Source organism: Heptranchias perlo, chromosome 3, assembly GCF_035084215.1.
Source record: "Heptranchias perlo isolate sHepPer1 chromosome 3, sHepPer1.hap1, whole genome shotgun sequence".
Taxonomy (NCBI): domain Eukaryota; kingdom Metazoa; phylum Chordata; class Chondrichthyes; order Hexanchiformes; family Hexanchidae; genus Heptranchias; species Heptranchias perlo.
Window position 1 is genome coordinate 103,392,623 of NC_090327.1, and position 21,478 is coordinate 103,414,100.

At 42.8% G+C, this 21,478-nt stretch overlaps 1 protein-coding gene across 2 annotated transcripts in view; it reads left to right on the forward strand.

Moving 5' to 3' along the window:
* Positions 1–21,478, forward strand: part of itprid1 (ITPR interacting domain containing 1) — a 145,063-nt gene that overhangs the window by 78,206 nt on the left and 45,379 nt on the right. For both annotated transcript variants that reach the window (XM_067981380.1, XM_067981381.1), the window contains exon 13: positions 18,176–18,244. In XM_067981380.1, coding sequence (XP_067837481.1) covers positions 18,176–18,244 — 69 coding nt within the window. The remainder of the gene's footprint in view (positions 1–18,175; positions 18,245–21,478) is intronic.

Here is a 21,478-nt window from a genome sequence, read left to right on the forward strand (position 1 = left end):
GGATCAGACTAAGAGAGAATACGAGAAGGTCTAAGGTAGGTTTAGAGTGCATGTGTGTAAATGCAAGAGGCATGGTGAGCTGCAGACACAAATAGCCACATGGGAATATGATGTAATGGCGATAACTGAGACCTGGCTCAAAAGCAGGATTGGATACTAAATATTCTTGGATACAAGGTGTTAAGGAAAGATACGGAAGGAAAAAAAGGAGGGAGGTAGCAGTATTGATTAAGGAGAATATTGCAGTGCTGGAGAGAGAGGATGTCCTTGAGGGGTCAAAGACAAAATCTATTTGGTTAGAGTTAAGAAACAATAGAGGCAGAATTACACTACTAGGTGTATTCTATAGACCACCAACTAGTGGGAAGGATATAGAAAAGCAAATTTGCAGGGAAATTAAGAGAGGTGCAAGAACTATCGTGTTGTGATAACAGGGGACTTCAACTATTCTAATATAGACTGGGATAGTAATTGTAAGGTCAAAGAGGGGGAGGAATTTCTGAAGTGTCTTCAGGAGAACTTTTTTGATCAGTATGTTTCCGGCCCAATGAGGAAGGAGCCATTGCTGGATTTGGTTCTGGGGAATGAGGTGGGTCAAGTGGAGCAAGTGTCAATGGGGGAACATTTAGGCAACAGTGATCATAGTATCATAAAGTTTAGATTAGCTATGGAAAAGGACAAGGAGCAATCTAGAGTAAAAATATTTAATTGGAGAAGGGCCAATTTCAGTGGGTTGAGAACGGATCTGGCCCGAGTAAATTGGAATTAAAGATTGGCAGGCAAAACAGTAATTGAACAATGGGCAGCCTTTAAGGAGGAGATGGTTCGGGTACAGTCTAGGTACAGTTCCACGAGGGGGAAAGGTAGGGCAACTAAAGCCAGAGCTCCCTGGATGAAGAAAGAGATAGAGAGTAAGTTGAAGCAGGAAAAAGGGGTGTATAATAGATGTCAGATTGAAAATACAAGTGAGAACCAGGCTAAACATAGAGAGTACAAAGGAGAAATGAAAAAGGAAGTAAGAGGGGCAAAAAGAGAGTATAAGAATAGACTGGCGGCTAACATAAAAGGGAATCCAAAAGTCTTCTATAGGCACATAAATAGTAAACAGGTAGTAAGAGGAGGAATGAGGCTGATTAGGCACCAAAAAGGAGATCTATGCATGGAGGCAGAGGGCATGGCTGAAGTATTAAATGAGTACTTTGCATCTGTCTTTACTAAGGAAGAAGATGCTGCCAAAGTCACAGTAAAAGAGGAGGTAGTTGAGATACTGACGAAGTCACAGTAAAAGAAGAGGTACGAGAAAAGCTGGCTGTATTTAAAGTAGATAAATCACACAATCCAGATGGGATGCATCCTAGGATGCTGAGGGAAGTAAGTGTGGAAATTGTAGAGGTGCTGGGCATAATCTTCCAATCCTCCTTAGATATGGGGATGGTACCAGAGGACTGAAGAATTGCATATGTTACACTCTTGTTCAAAAAAGGGTGTAAGGGTAAACCTGGCAACTACAGGCCAGTCAGTTTAACCTCTGTGATGGGGAAACTTTTAGAAATGATAATCCGGGACAAAATTAATAGTCACTTGGACAAGTGTGGATTAATAAAGGAAAGCCAGCACTGATTTGTTAAAAGAAAATCATGTTTAACTAACTTGATTGAGTCTTTTAATAACGTAACAGAGAGGGTTGATGAGGGCAATGCAGTTGATGTGTATATGGACTTTCAAAAGGCGTTTGATAAAGTACCACATAATAGACTTGTCAGTAAAATTGAAGCCCATGATATAAAAGGGGCAGTAGCAGCGTGGATACAAAATTGGCTAAATGACAGGAAACAGAGAGTAGTGGAGTACGGTTGTTTTTTGGACTGGAGGAAAGCATATAGTGGTGTTCCCCAGGAGTCGGTACTAGGACCGCTGCTTTTTTGATACATATTAAATACTTGGACTTGGGTATACAGAGTACAGTTTCAAAATTTGCAGATCTCACAAAACTTGGAAGTATCGTAAACAGTGAGGAGGATGGTAATAGACTTCATGAGGACATAGACAGGCTGGTGGAGTGGGTGGACACATGGAAGATGAAATTTAATACAGAGAAGTGCAAAGTGATACATTTTGGCAGGATGAGGAGAGGCCATATAAACTAAATGGTACAATCCTAAAGGAGGTGCAGGAGCAGAGAGACCTGGGGGTATGTGTGCACAAATCTTTAAAGGTGGCAGGACAGGTTGAGAAAGTGATTAAAAAAGCATTCGGGATCCTGGGCTTTATAAATTGGGGCATAGAGTACAAAAGCAAGGAAGTCATGTTGAACCTTTATAAAACATTAGTTCGGCCACAGTTGGAGTATTATGTTCAATTCTGGGCACCGCACTTTAGGAAGGATGTGAAGGCCTTAGAGAGGGTGCAGAAATGATCTGCTAGAATGGTTCGAAGGATGAGGCACTTCAGTCACGTGGATAGACTGGAGAAGCTGGGGTTGTTCTCCTTAAAGCAGAGAAGGTTAAGAGGCAATTTGACAGAAGTGTTCAAAAACATGAAGTGTCTAGATAAAGTAAATAAAGAAAATGTGTTCCCATTGGCAGAAGGGTCGAGAACCAGGGGATACAGATTTAAAGTGATTGGCAAAAGAACCAAAGGCGACATGAGGAAAAGCTTCCTTATGTAGCAAGTAGTTATGATCTGGAATGCTTGAAGGGAAGAAATTTGCAGGGCTACGAGGAAAAAGTGGGGAAATGGGACTAACTGGATTGCTCTTACAAAGAGCCAGCATGGGCTCGATGGGCCAAATGGCCTCCTTCTGTGCTGTAACCATTCTATGATTCTATGACTCCATGATTCATGATTCTACTCCCTCTTAGCTTTCCATATCCCACTCTTAACCTCTTTCCTCATTTTCTCATATTCTCCTTTAGTTTTTTCATCATTATTATTCTTACAATCCTCAAAAGCCCTCTTCTTCAATTGTAATTGGTTTCTAACCTCTTTACTTGTCCATGGTATAAGAACATAAGAACATAAGAAATAGGAGCAGGAGTAGGCCAATCGGCCCCTCGAGCCTGCTCCGCCATTCAATAAGATCATGGCTGATCTGATCCTAACCTCAAATCTAAATTCATGTCCAATTTCCTGCCCGCTCCCCGTAACCCCTAATTCCCTTTACTTCTAGGAAACTGTCTATTTCTGTTTTAAATTTATTTAATGATGTAGCTTCCACAGCTTCCTGGGGCAGCAAATTCCACAGACCTACTACCCTCTGAGTGAAAAAGTTTCTCCTCATCTCAGTTTTGAAAGAGCAGCCCCTTATTCTAAGATTATGCCCCCTAGTTCTTGTTTCACCCATCCTTGGGAACATCCTTACCGCATCCACCCGATCAAGCCCCTTCACAATCTTATATGTTTCAATAAGATCGCCTCTCATTCTTCTGAATTCCAATGAGTAGAGTCCCAATCTACTCAACCTCTCCTCATATGTCCACCCCCTCATCCCCGGGATTAACCGAGTGAACCTTCTTTGTACTGCCTCGAGAGCAAGTACGTCTTTTCTTAAGTATGGAGACCAAAACTGTATGCAGTATTCCAGGTGCGGTCTCACCAATACCTTATATAACTGCAGCAATACCTCCCTGTTTTTATATTCTATCCCCTTAGCAATAAAAGCCAACATTCCGTTGGCTTTCTTGATCACCTGCTGCACCTGCATACTAACTTTTTGATTTTCTTGCACTAGGACCCCCAGATCCCTTTGTACTGCAGTACTTTCCAGTTGCTCGCCATTAAGATAATAACTTGCTCTCCGATTTTTCCTGCCTATGTGTAGTTTCCTTCTTTTTTAATGGAATATACTTATTTTGTACCTTTGTAATCTCTTTTTTTGTTCTACAGACCTTTGTGCTAATTTCTCCTTAGGTCAGCTAGCTCGCTCCTCCTCTTTCTAACATCCTCCTTTTTCTGACAATCTGGTGTTCTGGTTCTGGTACTGATTTTTTTTTCTTTCTGATTGGACCTTATTAGATTGTCATCACTACTCCCAGGATGTCCCTACACCTGATTTATTTCATTACTCGGAACCAGATCGACCAACACCTCCACCTAGGCCGACTAATATACAGTTTGAGGGAGGAGTTCTATGCACATTTTAAGAAGTCTTTTCTCCATTTACTCCGTCTCTGTCCCAATCGATGAGTGGAGAAATAAAATCTCACAGTACAATCATTTTGTTATTCCCTATTCATCTCTCTAATCTGACTGCAGATTTCCTCTTCAATTTCTTTCCACAATTTGGTGGTCTGTAATACACCTCTACTAATGTAACATTAGTTTGCGTTGCAAGCGTATTGACTCCTTCTTTGTCTACATCAACCCTCGCTACAGCTTCTATTCCCTCCTTAACCAATTTGCCACCTTGCCTCTTTTCTTATCTTTTCTATCCCTCCAAAATATATTGGCCAAGAAATTCGGCCGAGCAGCGCTCATTAATAGGGCGCAATATGGCCTCCTAAGCCTCCAAAATGGCAGGCAAACTTCCGGCCAGAAGTGCGCAGCCAGCCATATTGGATAAGGTGGTTGCACTGGCGTTAGAAGCGCAAGTCAGGAACATTAAAAGGGGGAATTTATTCAAATTAGGGTCCTGCGCTATTTGCTTCACTCGCCATGTGCTGAATGCACAAAGCACAGTGTGGCGCTAAGCGGCAGGAAGACCCCATACTTACCAGAATGTGTAGCCGGGAGGAGCACCAGCTCCATCCCACAGCTACCAATCCTGCCTGGCCACCAATTCCCCCGACCCGTATACCGGTTCCCCACCCAACCCGCCCCGACCCGGTGACCAATCCCTCTGAACTGGCCACCAATTCTCCCCCGGCTTCTGATCTCACTCCCATTCCTCCATTTCTCCCCCATGGGCTACTGTGACGCTAGCAGCGGCCCAATCTTGGTTCACTCTTTGCCAGAGTGCTCCTCCCGCCAAACCGGCTTGACGTTAATGAGGCCCGAGGCCCAATATCAGGAGCTCCTCAGACCTCAACATTCAGACACAGAAATCATCTGCTGCACCGTCCATGCATCCAAACATGGACGCACCTGAATTTCTGGGCCATTATATCCTGGTATGATATATTCCATTCTTGTGCAGTTTGCAGCCAGGTTTCTGTTAATGCCACTACATCTAGATCTTCCTGGAAAATAATTGCTTCCAGTTCCATCAGTTTATTTCCCACACGTTGTGAATTGTGATACATGCTTTTTAACCTTTTTTTTGCACTACTTCTTTTCCCGTGGGTTTTTTGTCTAAATTACCCCTTACCTTTACTTCAGTCTTTTCCCTGTTTATATCTCGTTGGTTTGATTTCATTCCTCTACTCCATATCCCTCTTGCTAAATTGTTTTCTGAATGAATATTATCCTCATCGATTTCTCCCTTCTCATTGTTTTTATTTTCCCAGACCCCCTTCTTCGTAGTTTAAAAACCTCGTCACTTCCCTAATTAACCGTTTTGCCAATACATTAACACCCTGCCTGCTTAGATGTAGCATATCCTGACGGAATAGTTCCCATCTAGATCTGGTGCCAATGCCCAACAAAGTGAAATCCCTCTTCCTGACACCACTCCTTTAGCCGTGCATTCATTTCCTTAATCTTCTTGTCCTTCCCTCTTCTAGCGCATGGCTGGGGAAGTTATTCTGAGATTACTACCCGTGAAGTCCTGCTCCTAAACTTCTTTCTTAATCTCCTAAATTCATCCTGTAGGAGATCAGGACTTTCTTTACCTATATTCTTGGCTCCTACATGGGCCAAGATAACTGGTTGCTCTCCTTCCCCTTGCACAATTTTATTTAATCTATTCAATATGTCCCTTACACTAGCACCTGGGAGGCAACAAAATATCTGGGACTATCGGTCTGGACTGCAAAAGGTCATGATGGTCCCTCTAACTATTGAATCCCCTCTCATTACTTCATTTCTAGCTGTGTTGCTGACTTTCTCCCCATGACCCATCAATCTCTCCCTCCCTTATATGTCTGCATTGCCATCTCAAATTCTGAGATTTTGAGCTCGAACAGTGTGAGTTGGTTAATACTTGCCACAGATGTGATTGCCCGAATCAACACCTGGTGCTTGAAACTCTCACATCTTGCAGGAATGACGCATCATTGCTCCATCCCGAGCTGCTATTATTAGATTTATTTAGCTTGTTTTACTTTAAAGTTTACATTACTTGCATGTAATATTAGCTCGTATAAATTAGTGGGACCTGCTGTGTGCAATTTGGCTGCTGCTTTTCCTGCATTACAACAGTGACGACACTTCAAGTTGGCTGTAAAGCGATGGGATGTTCTGAGGTCATGAAAGGCGTCATATAAATGCAAGTTCTTTCATTATTTCTTTAGTCTACTCAGCACCTCCTGCCCTCTGCACCTAATTCCCACTTTCATCAAATTCGCATTTTAGAAGTCTGTACTCTCGCTCCATTGCCGGCCCGCCCCATTACCGGCCCGCCCCATTACCGGCCCGCCCCATTACCGGCCCGCTCCATTACCGGCTCGCCCCATTGCCGCCTCGCCCCGCCCCATTGCCGGCTCGCCCCATTACCGGCTCGCCCCATTGCCGGCTCGCCCTGATGAACTCTAGTCTGGTTGGTCTGTTGAAAATCCAAATGCCACTTTGTTTTTTCTTTTTTCAGATTAAAAATCTATTCATTGTGAAATATAAAAATGCTTCAAATTAACCCAAATGCATCATTTTCAGTGTAAAAATTCTAAGTTTTCCAGGGGACCGTGTCCTCTGAACTCCCTCCTAGAAATGCACCGCCAATTTTGTGCCTTCAACATTTGGATTTACCCTTTTTTTAATGTTCTTGTGTTTTTTTTTTCTCTCTCCAATACTAAAATCCAGAAAATGTGAATGATTAACATACCCAGAAGAGAACAATTGAGTTATTTTCTTTCTGATGCTCCAACAAGGGGTATTGGGGTATGGAATGTTTTGCCCTCGGGGAGTGGTTGAGACACGGACCATTGCATCTTTTAAGGGAAAATTGGTTAAATGTTAAAAGCGAAGAAAAATACAGGACCAAGGGGAGAGAGCAAGGCTGTGAGATTAGTTTTGAATTGGTGTAACAAAGAGCCAGCACAGTTACGATGGGCCGAATGGCCTCCTTCTGTGCTATAAACGTCTATCACTCCATGTTTAAGTGATCCTTTCCAAAATGCAAACTGGGCTTAAATCAGCTAAGTTGAGGTTATTAGCCCTAAGATTCCTCATGGTTTCCCATTACTCTAGTGGAACCCACCGGAAAACAGCAGGGACCCATTTGTGGGATAAACGGGTCATTTTCAGGTTGGCAGGCTGTAACTAGTGGGGTGCCGCAAGGATCAGTGCTGGGGCCTCAGCTATTTACAATCTATATTAATGACTTGGATGAAGGGACCCAGTGTAATGTATCCAAGTTTGCTGATGATACAAAGGTAGGTGGGAAAGCAAGCTGTGAGAAGGACACAGAGTCTGCAAAGGGATATAGACAGATTAAGTGAGTGGGCAAGAAGGTGGCAGATGGAGTATAATGTGGGGAAATGTGAGGTTATTCACTTTGGTAGGAAGAATAGAAAAACGGAATATTTTTCAAATGGTGAGAAACTATTAAATGTTGGTGTTCAGAGAGTCTTTGGTGTCCTTGTACAAGAAACACACAAAGTTAGTATGCAGGTACAGCAGGCAATTAAGAAAGCAAATGGTATGTTGGCCTTTATTGCAAGGGGGTTGGAGTACAAGAATAAGGAAGTCTTACTGGAGTTGTACAGGGCTTTGGTGAGACTTCAGTTTTGGCCTCCTTATGTGCGGAACCACAAGAGATGGGTGAGATCCTAAATGAATATTTCGCATCGGTATTTACGGTTGAGAAAGGCATGGATGTTAGGGAACTTGGGGAAATAAATAGTGATGTCTTGAGGAGTGTACATATTACAGAGAGGGAGGTGCTGGAAGTCTTAACGCGCATCAAGGTAGATAAATCTCTGGGACCTGATGAAATGTATCCCAGGACGTTATGGGAGGTTAGGGAGGAAATTGCGGGTCCCCTAGCAGAGATATTTGAATCATCCACCGCTACAGGTGAGGTGCCTGAAGATTGGAGGGTAGCAAATGTTGTGCCTTTGTTTAAGAAGGGCGGCAGGGAAAAGCCTGGGAACTACAGAGCCTGACATCTGTAGTGGGTAAGTTGTTAGAGGGTATTCTGAGAGACAGGATCTACAGGCATTTGGAGAGGCAGGGACTGATTAGGAACAGTCAGCATGGTTTTGTGAGAGGAAAATCATGTCTCACGAATTTGATTGAGTTTTTTGAAGGGGTAACCAAGAAGATAGATGAGGGCTGTGCAGTAGACGTGGTCTACATGGACTTTAGCAAAGCCTTTGACAGGGTACCGCATGGTAGGTTGTTACATAAGGTTAGATCTCACCGGATCCAAGGTGAGGTAGCCAATTGGATACAAAATTGGATTGACGACAGAAGACAGAGGGTGGTTGTCGAGGGTTGTTTTTCAAACTGGAGGCCTGTGACCAGCGGTGTGCCTCAGGGATCGGTGCTGGGTCCGCTGTTATTTGTTATTTATATTAATGATTTGGATGAGAATTTAGGAGGCATGGTTAGTAAGTTTGCAGATGACACCAAGATTGGTGGCATTGTGGACAGTGAAGAAGGTTACCTAGGATTGCAACGGGATCTTGATAAATTGGGCCAGTGGGCCGATGAATGGCAGATGGAGTTTAATTTAGATAAATGTGAGGTGATGCATTTTGGTAGATCGAATCGGGCCAGGACCTACTCCGTCAATGGTAGGGCGTTGGGGAGAGTTATAGAACAAAGAGATCTAGGAGTACAGGTTCATAGCTCCTTGAAAGTGGAGTCACAGGTGGATAGGGTGGTGAAGAAGGCATTCAGCATGCTTGGTTTCATTGGTCAGAACATTGAATACAGGAGTTGGGATGTCTTGTTGAAGTTGTACAAGACATTAGTAAGGCCACACTTGGAATACTGTGTACAGTTCTGGTCACCCTATTATAGAAAGGATATTATTAAACTAGAAAGAGTGCAGAAAAGATTTACTAGGATGCTACCGGGATTTGATGGTTTGACTTATAGGGAGAGGTTGGATAGACTGAGACTTTTTTCCCTGGAGAGTAGGAGGTTTAGGGGTGATCTTATAGAAGTCTATAAAATAATGAGGGGCATAGATAAGGTAGATAGTCAAAATCTTTTCCCAAAGGTAGGGGAGTCTATAACGAGGGGACATAGATTTAAGGTGAGAGGGGAGAGATACAAAAGGGTCCGGAGGGGCAATTTTTTCACTCAAAGGGTGGTGAGTGTCTGGAACGAGCTGCCAGAGGCAGTAGTAGAGTCGGGTACAATTTTGTCTTTTAAAAAGCATTTGGACAGTTACATGGGTAAGATGGGTATAGAGGGATATGGGCCAAGTGCAGGCAACTGGGACTAGCTTAGTGGTATAAACTGGGCGACATGGACATGTTGGGCCGAAGGGCCTGTTTCCATGTTGTAAACTTCGATGATTCTATGATTCTATCTAAGAAAGGATATATTTACCTTAGAGGCGGTGCAATGAAGGTTCACTAGATTAATTGTGGGGATGAGAGGGATGTCCTATGAAGAGAGGTTGAGTAGAATGGGCCTATACTCTCTGGAGTTTAGAAGAATGAGAGGTGATCTCATTGAAATAAATAAGAATCTGAGGGGGCTTGACAGGGTAGATGCTGAGAGATTGTTTCCCCCGGCTAGAGAATCTAGAACTAGGGAGCATAGTCATAGGAACATAGGAACATAGGAACAGGAGTAGGTCATTCAGCCCCTCGTGCCTGCTCCGCCATTTGACAAGATCATGGCTGACCTGTGATTTAGCTCCATATACCTGCCTTTGGCCCATATCCCTTAATACCTTTGGTTGCCAAAAAGCGATCCATCTCACATTTAAATTTAGCAATTGAGCTAGAATCAATTGCCGTTTGCGGAAGAGATTTCCAAACTTCTACCGCCCTTTGTCGCAGGATTAGGGGTCGGCCATTCAAGACTGAGATGAGGAGGAATTTCTTCACGCAGAGGGTTGTGAATCTTTGGAAATCTCTACCCCAGAGGGCTGTGAATGTTGAGTCATTGAATATATTGAAGGCTGAGATGGATAGATTTTTGGACTCTAGGGGAATCAAGAGATATGGAGATCAGGCAGGAAAGTGGAGTTGAGGTCAAAGATCAGCCATGATCTGATTGAATGGCGGAACAGGCTCGAGAGGCCTACTCCTGCTCCTATTTCTTATGTTCTTATGTCCCCACTGATTTTGGGAGTTTCTGGTCGGCTCTGTAAGGGCTGGAGCCAGGGCATGAAATCCCTATGCCAAAAGTACCTATTTCCATGGCTGGCGGGACCCGGCATTGTACCGGATACCAGCAATGCCCAGTAATATGAGGTGTATCAATCTCCACATGTACTGGGAGGGCGGCAGTGTCCAGGTTAGGCAGGCCAGGAATGGCCAATTCTGTTTGTTAAAAATGTCTTAATTACTCCCTTACACAGGCTGGGGTCTCAGGAGGCGGAGGGGCCTGAGCAATTCCCTCTATATGGGAGGCAGACATTGGGTTTTCAAGCTGCGTGGAGCAGGTGCACCCTCAGTGGTGCACGTGGCCACTAGCCCAGTTCAAATAAGGTGCCCTCACTCCGGCTTGGTCAGTGTTGGAGGGTATTGATGGGCACGATCATGGAGTAATCGCTGGGATCACGGCTCCCGGATTTTCGGGCACTTTATGTCTCAGATCCCCTCATTTGTGTGTGAGCTCTCAAGCAAATCAGCAAAACCCTTGGGCAGTGAATTCCTGGCTTCTCTTTAATACATGGTTGCCAACTTGTGTTTTAGAAGCTGTTTTATTTCAGTAATCTAAATGTTTTGAATAAAAGCTTCAACAAAAGTAATATATTTCAGTGTCCCTGCTGACTTGAACACAGTTTGGCTCATTAGTTCTTATTGCAGTGGCTGTGCACACAATGTACATCATGGCTGATCTGCTCAAATACAGTTGTTCCCAGTAAAAGGCTCACCGTGCCTGACAGGACATCCTAATGGAATTGAATAATTTGACCTGATACTGTTTGGAAATTTGGAAAACAGTCAAAAAGAGAGGTTCTATTTTGCTGGCAGCTGCTCCTTTGTGCTCTGATGCTAAGACGTGTAAAGCTGTATAAATCTCAGGCTACAAATTACTGCCGGCTTTGTCCTTGCACAAATGTGTCAAATTCCTCTCTCTGCTATGTTAACAGAGGCACTATAAATAAATGAGTTAATGCCTCTGTTAAAATAAGAGACAGGAATTTGGAACAAGGGCGTTAAACATTCGTATGGTGACATTGCTGACAATGATTTCTACACTCAGATTTTTGAATAGGTAAGCTAAGTGTTCTTGTGCTTTATTTAAATTTCTATAGGATTTTGTGTCTACAGCAGTTTCATTTAGCTCCTATCCATCTTTTTAATATTGCATCACGACCTCCAACACATGTACACACACACGTGCACATGCACACACACCCGCACGTGCACAAACACACAAATGCATGTGCACACACACACCTGCATGTGAACACAGTCAGTCTCACACACACACACACACGCATCAGGAAAGTGTCGTCCTTTATGTTTGTAAGGGGCAACACAGTCGTCATTTTTCCTGTGGACGATGGCATAAGCTGGATGGGGCACACAGCTTTCACCAATGGCAGAGTTCCCTCGAGTGAAAAGAGTCACTCATGGTACTTGTGGGAATCAAGGTTCTTCATATCATCCCCATGGCCCTTCATGAAGGGAAAGGATTTGCACTCAGTGAACTTTCGGGTGATATCTGACCACAGAAACATCCCTGATGCATCTCAGTGGCTATTGCCCAGGAAGTCTTTATTATGTGACATTCCAGAGTACCTGCATATTTGAAGAAGCACTGGGTGGATGGCTGTTAGAGGACTAGGCTATTCTCTGCATCCATGACTGCTGACCCCACTAAGAAACCCCCTAACTATAGAGGAGCACCTCGACCTGGACAGCTTAACCGTTCTTCGGCTGCCACCTCTACCTACAAAAAAGTTGTTGCATGCAGCTTAGGCACAATGAAAGAATGTGTGTAAAAGGGCAATGGCTGTGTATAATGCTTCAAATGGCATCTCTCATGTGGACTGGAGCTTCCCAATTTAAGTTTCTGTACTGATGCCCAACTCTTCAGTATCCATGATTCATACATCCTGCGCCAATCTAATGCTACTGAGCTTTCCATGGAGAGGGCAGGCTTGACAGGTAGCTGCTGGGAGACAGGGATTGTGCATGTGCTGATATTCTTTGGTATCCGTAGGCATGAAGATGTTTTAATTAGTGGCAATATCTAGTTAACTGTAACATCCATTACTGTGCAGATCTATGTCCTACGCCTTTAATGGTCTATATATGTAGATGCGTGAAAAAGTATGTTTATGTGCAAAGGATAGGGTATAACATAATAGAAATGGGTGGCACCAAACAGACCAAGAAGGTAAATTTACTCTGTGAGTGTACGTGGCTGTGCTCATCACATATACAGTTATGCTCTGAACTGTATGGGTCCTTATCTCCCGCTACTTACTGTGATCCCTGAGGATGTACCAGGGGCTGGTGTTTGTGAAATGTCCTATCTACTTCAGGGGAAACAGAAGTCTATCCATCTCAAGCCAAAAGAAACCGTGATGCACCAGATTCAGTGCCAGAACTTCTGGAGATGCTGTCCCCTCTATATTCAAGTGTTCCCCTTACTTCTGTTGGAGTTGCCACAAGACAATCAGCAACATGGGAGCCAGCTGGAAGGACCTGCTCGCTGTCTTGCCCCAAACTGCAGGAGTGCTCACCTTCACGAGGGATGCTAGTCTGCTGGAGCAGGAATGGTGCACCTGTTTTGAGCTGTTGCAATCCCTCCTTCTTGCAACCGATGTGTTGAAGCCGGCCCTCGAAGCTTCCTGCATTTTATCAGCGAAGGTCACTGTAGCTTCAGTGATGAGTATCCATGTGAGAGGCACACACTGTGCTTACGGTGTCACTTCCTGAAGATGCTGCAGTGGCTGGCATGTCCTGCACTTCCAACCTTAGGCTGGAGAAGCCTTTCTCAACTGCTTTTGCCATGCTGTTCAGAATGCTTAAGATGTTGGTCACAAATTCCTCCAGCGCTCCCGGAGCTTGCTACATAGAACCAAATAGAGTGGACACAGCAAGTACGTGGTCCAGTATCCTCTACTCATAGGGGCACACTGCGACTGGAATGGGCAGGGCTCTCTGAATACTTCCCAATAGTGTTGTTCAGTGAGTAAACCCTGCTGTAGAACCCTATCCTATGGAGTAGGTGATACAGTGATCAAAATTTTATGAGGAGGACACTGCTCCTTCTGTTGCTTCTCTTGCTCCTGTTTTGTGCCAATTACTGTAGTTCTGGTTCTTTTACCTGTGAAGAGACTACACAGTAGAATGGAGATTACATGCTGCACAAATGTCTTTACTGCCACGATGTGCCAGATGTATTATGCCAACACATGGCACCTCTGTCGGTACACACATCCCCTAGTGTCAGGCATAAAACATGTTCAATTTTAACAAACCGTACTGACAAAGAAAGGCACACAGAGGTCACTCTTACCTATTAGAGGTGATATTTGCAAATCTCACAACAATATGTACCAATCACGCCTTCCTGTGCCAACTCGTACATCTGGCCCTGCTTGAAACGAATGGCAGTAGAGCTAGATGCACTTTTCCCATAAAGCACCTGCTGCTCCATAGCCAAGAGCCTCCTATCTGTATTGGAAGTCACATTTCCTTTGTACATGGGGTCTGCCTCTATTCGTCAATCGTTTCAAAATTAATTTTGTGTCATATCAAATTATGCTGATGTCATATTAGCAACAAGGTACTTACATTACAAGCAGATGCCGGAGATGTCCTCACAATCCACAGCTGCCCTTTTAGGTTTGCTTTATGTTACACTTCTATAAAGCACTTTGGGATGTTTTTCTACATTAAAGGCGCAACATAAATGCAAGTTCTTATTGTTGTTGAAAACTATTGACTTAACTTTTGCAGAGGTGATTAAACATCTTCTTGACCTCATCCATGGTCTGGGGTGGGAGAGGGGGAAGGGCTTTTAGACACAGTGTTGATTCTGGCATGGCAGGAGCTTGGGCTTGGTCGTATTAGCTCCCATAGCCCCCAAAGTAGCCTCCCTCCTTTCCAGGACCACATCTACAAATTCACGCAGAGACCCGTCTGTGAATCAAGCTTTCCAGCAGCCAAGACATAGTAGCCCTGGAATTGTGCCCTCTGCAGCTGGTCTCATATCAGTAGGTGCTGCATATACTAGTTAAGTGGCTGTTAAGGCACTCGGGAAGTGTGAAACCGGCATTATCAGAGCGGTTGGGATTGGCCAGATTTCTATTCAGATTTTTTCCTAGCAGCTAATCATAGAATCTTACAGCACAGAAGGAGGTCATTCGGCCCATCACGCCTGTGCCAGCTCTTTGAAAGAGCTATCCAATTAGTCCCACTCATCTGCTCATTCCCTGTAGCCCTAAAAAAATTCCTTTTCAAGTACATACCAATTCCCTTTTGAAAGTTAGCATTGAATCTGCTTCCTCCACCCTTTCAAGCAGTGCATTCCAGATCATAACAACTCACTGTGTAAACAAAATTCTCCTTATCTCCCCTCTGGTTCTTTTGCCAATTATCTTAAATCTGTGTCCTCTGCCAATGGAAACAGTTTCTCCTTATTTACTCTATCAAAACCCCTCATAATTTTGAACACCTCTATCAAATCTCCCCTTAACCTTCTTTGCTCTGAGGAGAACAATCTGAGCTTCTCTAGTCTCTCCACATAACTGAAGTCCCTCATCCCTAGTATCATTCTGGTAAATCTCCTCTGCAACCTCTCCAAGGCCTTGACATCCTTCCTAAAGTGCAATGCCCAGAATTGGACACAATGCACCAGTTGAGGCCTAACCAGTGATTTATAAAGGTTTAGAATAATGTCCTTGCTTTTGTACTCAATGCCTCTACTTATGAAGCCAAGGATACTTTATTTTTTTTAACAGCCTTAGCAACTGTTAAAGATTTGTGTATGTTCCTGCACCCTCTTTAAAATTGTACCATTTAGTTTATATTGCCTCACCTCATTCTTCCTTCCAAAATATATCACTTCACACTTCTCTGCGTTAAATTTCATCTGCCATGCGTCTGCCCATTTCACCAGTCTGTCTATGTCGTCCTGAAGCCTGTTACTATCGTCCTCACTGTTTATTACATTTCCAAGTTTTGTGTCATCTGCAAACTCTAAAATTATGCCCTTTATACCCAAGTCCAGGTCGTTGATATATATCAAAAAGAGCAGTGGACCTAATACCAACACCTGGGAGACACCACTGTATACTTCCCTCCAGTCAAAAACTGTTCACCACTACTCTCTGCTTTCTGTCTCCCAGGAAATTTCATATCCATGCTGCCACTGCCCCTTTAATCCTATAGGCTTCAATTTTGCTAACAAGTCTATTATGTGGTAGTTTATCAAATGCTATTTGAAAGTCCATGTACACAACATCAACCGCACTACCCTCATCAACCCTCTCCATTACTTCATCAAAGTACTCAATCAAGTTTGTCAGACTTGGTTTGCCTTTAACAAATCTGTGTTGGCTGTCATTTATTAACCCATGTTTTTCCAAGTGACAATTAATTAATTTTGTCCCGGATTATGGTCTCTAAAAGTTTCCCGCCATTGACGTTAGCCTGACTGACCTGTAATTACCGGGTTTATCCCTCTCCCAATTTTTGAACAGGGATGTAACATTTGCAACCCTCCAGTCCTCTGGCACCACTCCCATTTCCAAGGAGGATTGAAAGATTGTGGCCAGAGCCTCTGCTATTTCCACCCTTACTTCCCTCTGTAACTTAGGATGCATCCCATCTGGTCCGGGTGACTTTTCTACCTTGAGCGCTGCCAACATTTTAAGTACCTCCTCTTTGTCTATTTTCATCCTATCCAATTTCTCTAACTCCTTCTCTTTTACTGTAAAATTGGCAGCATCCTCTTTTGTGAAGACAGATGCAAAGTATTCATTTAGTACCTCAGCCATGCCCTCTGCCTCCACAAGAAGATTTCCTTTTTGGTCCCTAATCAGCCCCACCCTTGCTTTGATTCTCCATTAACTCTTTATATGTTATTAAAAGACTTGTGTTCCCTTTTATGTTACCCACTAATCTTTTCTCACACATTCTCTTTGCCCCTCTTATTTCCTTTTTCAATTCTCCTCTGCATTTTCTGCTTAATTTTACCAAATGTGGCCGATTTTTACATGGAAGGTGGTGGCTAGCATTAATAAATCTGAAAAATTCTCTTAATGCTCCTAAAACCAAATAGAAAACATACCGGAAGCTCGTTGTAGTAATGATGCACACCCAGTCTTACCTGACATAGTGTAACCGGAAGCTTCATGCCTCTAATTTAACTGTCTTCAGACGAAGGCCTGAATCCCCCTCATCATCAAGTTTGAATCAAGTACTAGGCACACAAAGGGTAATTTTGTGAAGCTCTGCTTCCTGCTTCAAGCCTCACTGGATGGGAGCATATCCTGGAGAACCAGCGAGCACGAACCTGACAAGACTACCCCTACGCTTCATAGAAATCAGTGAATCGTATCCCACCCTAAACACTGTCTCAGGCCTTCAGCAGTCATGTATGGGATACAATCACACTGCATGATAGTACACTGATGTGCAACGCATTGCAATGAAGTTCTTTTGCCTACTTCTTTAGAGCTGTGTGTTTTTTTAATTCTACTGAAATCACATTCGGTGAAACTAGCTGCTTCAAATCTATGCACTCCCACCCATTTAGTAGTGCATTATAAATAGCACACAAAAATGCATTTGTAACACATTGATAAAAGCAGAATATATGGCTTTAAAAAATTTCCGACACCCAGCTCAGAAGCAGGCCAAAACCGGACTGGTGGCAATCCCAGGCACCATCATATGTCAGGTAAGACTGGGTAGCACCATCATAATATCCCGGTTATTATCCATGATTGACAACCAGCCGTCCAGAGAGGCCATAAGCAGCTCACCATTGGCTGAATGCTTACAGACCTTTAGAGGCTGAAATTTGCTCTGTGCACTATTTTTAGTGCACTGGTTAACATATTGCACTAAAAAAGCTTTATGATGTTGCACAAAGACACAATGCACAAGGCTAACATGTTAACCAGTGCACTAAGACAGCACATAGAGGAAGTTCAACACCATAGACTAGGTGTTCAAAACCATGAAGGGTCTAGACAGAGTAGATCGAGAGAAACTGTTCCCATTGGCAGAAGGGTCAAGAACCAGAGGACATAAATTTTAAGGTGATTGGCAAAAGAACCAAAGGTGATATGAGGAAAAACTTTTTTACACAGCGAGTGGTTATGATCTGGAATGCACTGCCCAAGGGAGTGGTGGAGGCAGTTCAATCATGGCCTTCAAAAGGGAACTGGGTGAGTACTTGAAACAGAAAAATGTGCAGGGCTACGGGGATAGGACAGGGCAGTGGGACTAGCTGGATTGCTCATATATAGAGTCGGCGCGGACTTGATGGGCCGAATGGCCTCCTTCCGTGCTGTAACCTTCTATGATTCTATGACTTTACCTCACTTATAAAACAATAACATGGAATAGTGTTTTATAATAATTGTATCATTTTCAGCCAATTAATGGCGGATGATCAGGCAGGCGCAAATCGGACATGGTGACCTTAGTGCCCAAAATCCCAATACATGCTCCCATTATAGGAAGCTCTGAGCCAGGAATGCTAAACTGTAAAATTTACCCTCATAATTTTGATCCTACTGTTAATCCTGTCAGTAGAAACTAGGGTAGAATGTAACTATATGATACTGTATGATACTATATTGTTCCATATAAGGATATAATTGTAAGAAATATCATTAATTTTGGAAGGATTTTGAAAGTGTATCAAATAATACAGATTATACTTTAAAGATTTATGGTAGTGAGATTGTATCAGTAGAGGTGTTTTGTCCAGTTCTAATCAGCACATTCAAGCATTAACCCTATTGCTTTTACAGGTCTTATTTAACACAGATGGAGCGTCAGAATTTCAAGAACATTTATCTCCTAACTTTAGCTGGCACAAGGTAAGAATTGCAGTAAGGAAACCGTTTCAGATCTAACTGTGTGAGTAATGAGCACTCCTGACCTACTGAACCAATCAAAGGTGCATCTATACGGCCTCAATAAATGTTTCTTAGATTAAAGACTAACAAATTAGTTTCCTTTTCTGGTTAGGAATGTAAAGTTTAGTTAGCCCAAGCCTGAATTAGTCAAGCTAGAGCTAATTTAAGTTTCAATCCTCCAGAATATTTCAACACATCTATACTGTGACGTTGTTGTTTAAACATATGGGCATATCCTGCAATATTTGAATGTGCAGACTGTAATGACCAGTGCAGGCAGCATGAACGATAGGGTTTTATATGTAATGTGTCCATTTATCCTACCTCGTCCCTGTGCTTAAATCTCGGCATTATGGCCATTTGGTTCTCAGCCAAAATGTGCTACCACTTTCTCACCACCAAGAGGAGACACGTCGAGAGGCAACCCATCTCTCAACCTGGATGACTGATATGAAATTCATGAAGCAGGTGGTGGGTAGATTCAAGCTTCAGTCAGTGCTGGGAATCAATTCTGTAACCACAGGGGTGTGAAGCAGTTATTTAAAATTCTATGCTGCATAATCTGTAGTTTATTTTCGAAAATGGGGTTTATATTTTGTAGTAATTTAGTCTGACTGAGCTCACAAGCTAACGTACTTCTAGTGTAATGAATTGCCCCCACATCTATGTATTTAAAACAAATGTACATATGGAATAAATCTTTAGATCAACCCATGCAGGCTTCTTGAATTATGTACTTTGTTTCTATGGTAACCTGTATTGTAAATGTTATATTTTAATTCTTGGGCTGTAGCTTTTTAAAATCTTAACTATGTGTTTGAGAATATTTGTGGTTGGAATGATTAGATGCGTTATTTCGTGAATAGAATTGCTGATGATTTTGTGGGTGAGGGATTAAAAGCTGCAGAGTTAAACAAACGCTCTTTTTTCACTACAGAACATAAATTTTCTGACTGCATGCTCCCACTATGGAACCTCGCCTGCTGGGAGTGTGTATCAGAACGTCACTTGCATGCAGCCCATGATTTGTTCTCTATTAAAAATAAATTGATGGAACATCATGGGCTGCAAGAACACATAATTTCACAATATATACTCCCTAGAGGTTGAGGCTCCATGCTGGGAGCAGACAATCGGAAGATAGACCTTCAGGAGTACACGGGCTCCTGAGGGTGAAAAAAAGTCACAAAATAATGTGATTTTGTTTTGAAGCTATGAGACTGGATAGAAATGTTACTTAGTGATAGTAGCGGGTGAATGCTCAACAAGATCCTATCATGTTTCTTTATTTTAATGGAGAAGTCAACCAGTTATGGATTCCGCTGCACTTGCAGATAGAAGAATGTCTTGGAAAGGCATTGATCATTCCCCTACTAATATTCATTTCTAGCCGACGGTAAATTATAATCGATTGATTGTGACTGTCCTGGCCAAAACACACACATGTCTGGGATTAATACTGGGATTCATGAGTCAGGCGCTGATGGATGAAACCAAGATGGCAGTTTTTGAAATACTTTTTAATGAAAGTCACGCTACATTTTTTGTTAGTATTGGTTTTGTAGCACTACTGCACTTTCTGAATTGGTTGGGAAGCTGACTCCTTGCAGAATCACCAGGGAAGGTTTGTGGCCCGGACATGGAAGGAACAAATCCACTTGCCACCTCGCAGAATGATATTGTGTGACAAACCCCGTTGGATGAAGGAATAGACAGCCGTATGTCAGTTTGCTGATGACACTTAAGTTAGGTGGCACAGTAAGTAATGTAGATGGGAGCAGAAAGTTGCAAAGGGAAAGATTAAGTGAGTCTGCAAAATTGTGGCAGATGGAGTTCAATGTGGGAAAGTGCAAGGTCATCCACTTTGAACTTAAGAAAAACAGATCAGAGTGTTTTCTAAATGGTGAGAAGCTCGGAACTGTGGAGGAGCAAAGAGATTTAGGGGTCGAAGTACAGAAATCATTAAAAGCTAGTTGACAAGTACAAAAAATAATTAAAAATGCTAATGGAATGTTGGCCTTTATCTCAAGGGGGCTGGAATACAGAGGAGTAGAAATTATGATACAGTTACATAAAGCTCTGTTAGACCACATCTGGAGTATTGCGTTTAGTTCTGGGCACCGCACCTCAGGAAGGATATATTGGCTTTGGAGGGGGTGCAGTGCAGATTCACTGGAATGATACCGGGGCTAAAAGGGTTAAATTATGAAGACGGTTTCATAGACCAGGCTTGTATTCCCATGAGTATAGAAGATTAAGGGGTGATCTAATTGAGGTGTTTAAGATGATTAAAGGATTTGATCGGGTAGATAGAGAGAAACTATTTCATCAGGTGGGGGACTCCAGACCAAGGGGGCATAACCTTAAAATTAGAGCTAGGCCATTTCAGGGGTGATGTCAGGAAGCAGTTCTTCACACAAAGGATAGCGGAAATCTGGAGCACTCTTCCCCTAAAAGCTTTTGAGGCTAGATCAATTGAAAATTTCAAAACTGATTTTTGTTTGGTAAGGGTATTAAGGGAAAGGGAACCAAGGTGGGTAAATGGAGTTAAGATACAGATCAGCCATGAACTAATTGAATGGTGGAATAGGCATCAAAAGAGATGTCACACACCTCCTACTTGTTTCTAGCTGGCTAAAGCTGCTTGTCATCACCTTTCAGAGCTCATCATTGTCCCAGTCTCATCTGTTCAGTCAGTTTCTAATTTAACAATCCTTTTTGACAAGTTGGTCAACAAGCTGCTATTTGTGAAACTTGTTAATTAGTCAACTTAGCCCCATTCTCCCACCCCTGAGACTCTATTAATGATGTGACCCATCCATCCTTAATATTCTATTTGACTAATCACCAGAGAAAAGAACTTTCTATTGCCAGACACAACTGTGCCACAAACAGCCAATTGTGACCCATTGAGAATAAAGTCACTGACAAAACTTTTGTTTTAAGGGGCTTCTTTTTTCAAGCTTTCAATATATTGATTTTCCACTGGCGTGGGTTGCCATTCTGTTAACCTGCAGGACAAAGTTGTACAATATGGGTCCACCATCTGATTAGGGCAAGTGAATTGCAGCATGACTTATATTACTCAGATACCGGGATTTCCACGATCTCTGGGACTTCTGAAAGAAAATTGAACCCCTCCGGCAGCAAATCACAATGGGGTAGATTTTGACTTTGTGCGATTTGCACCTTCTC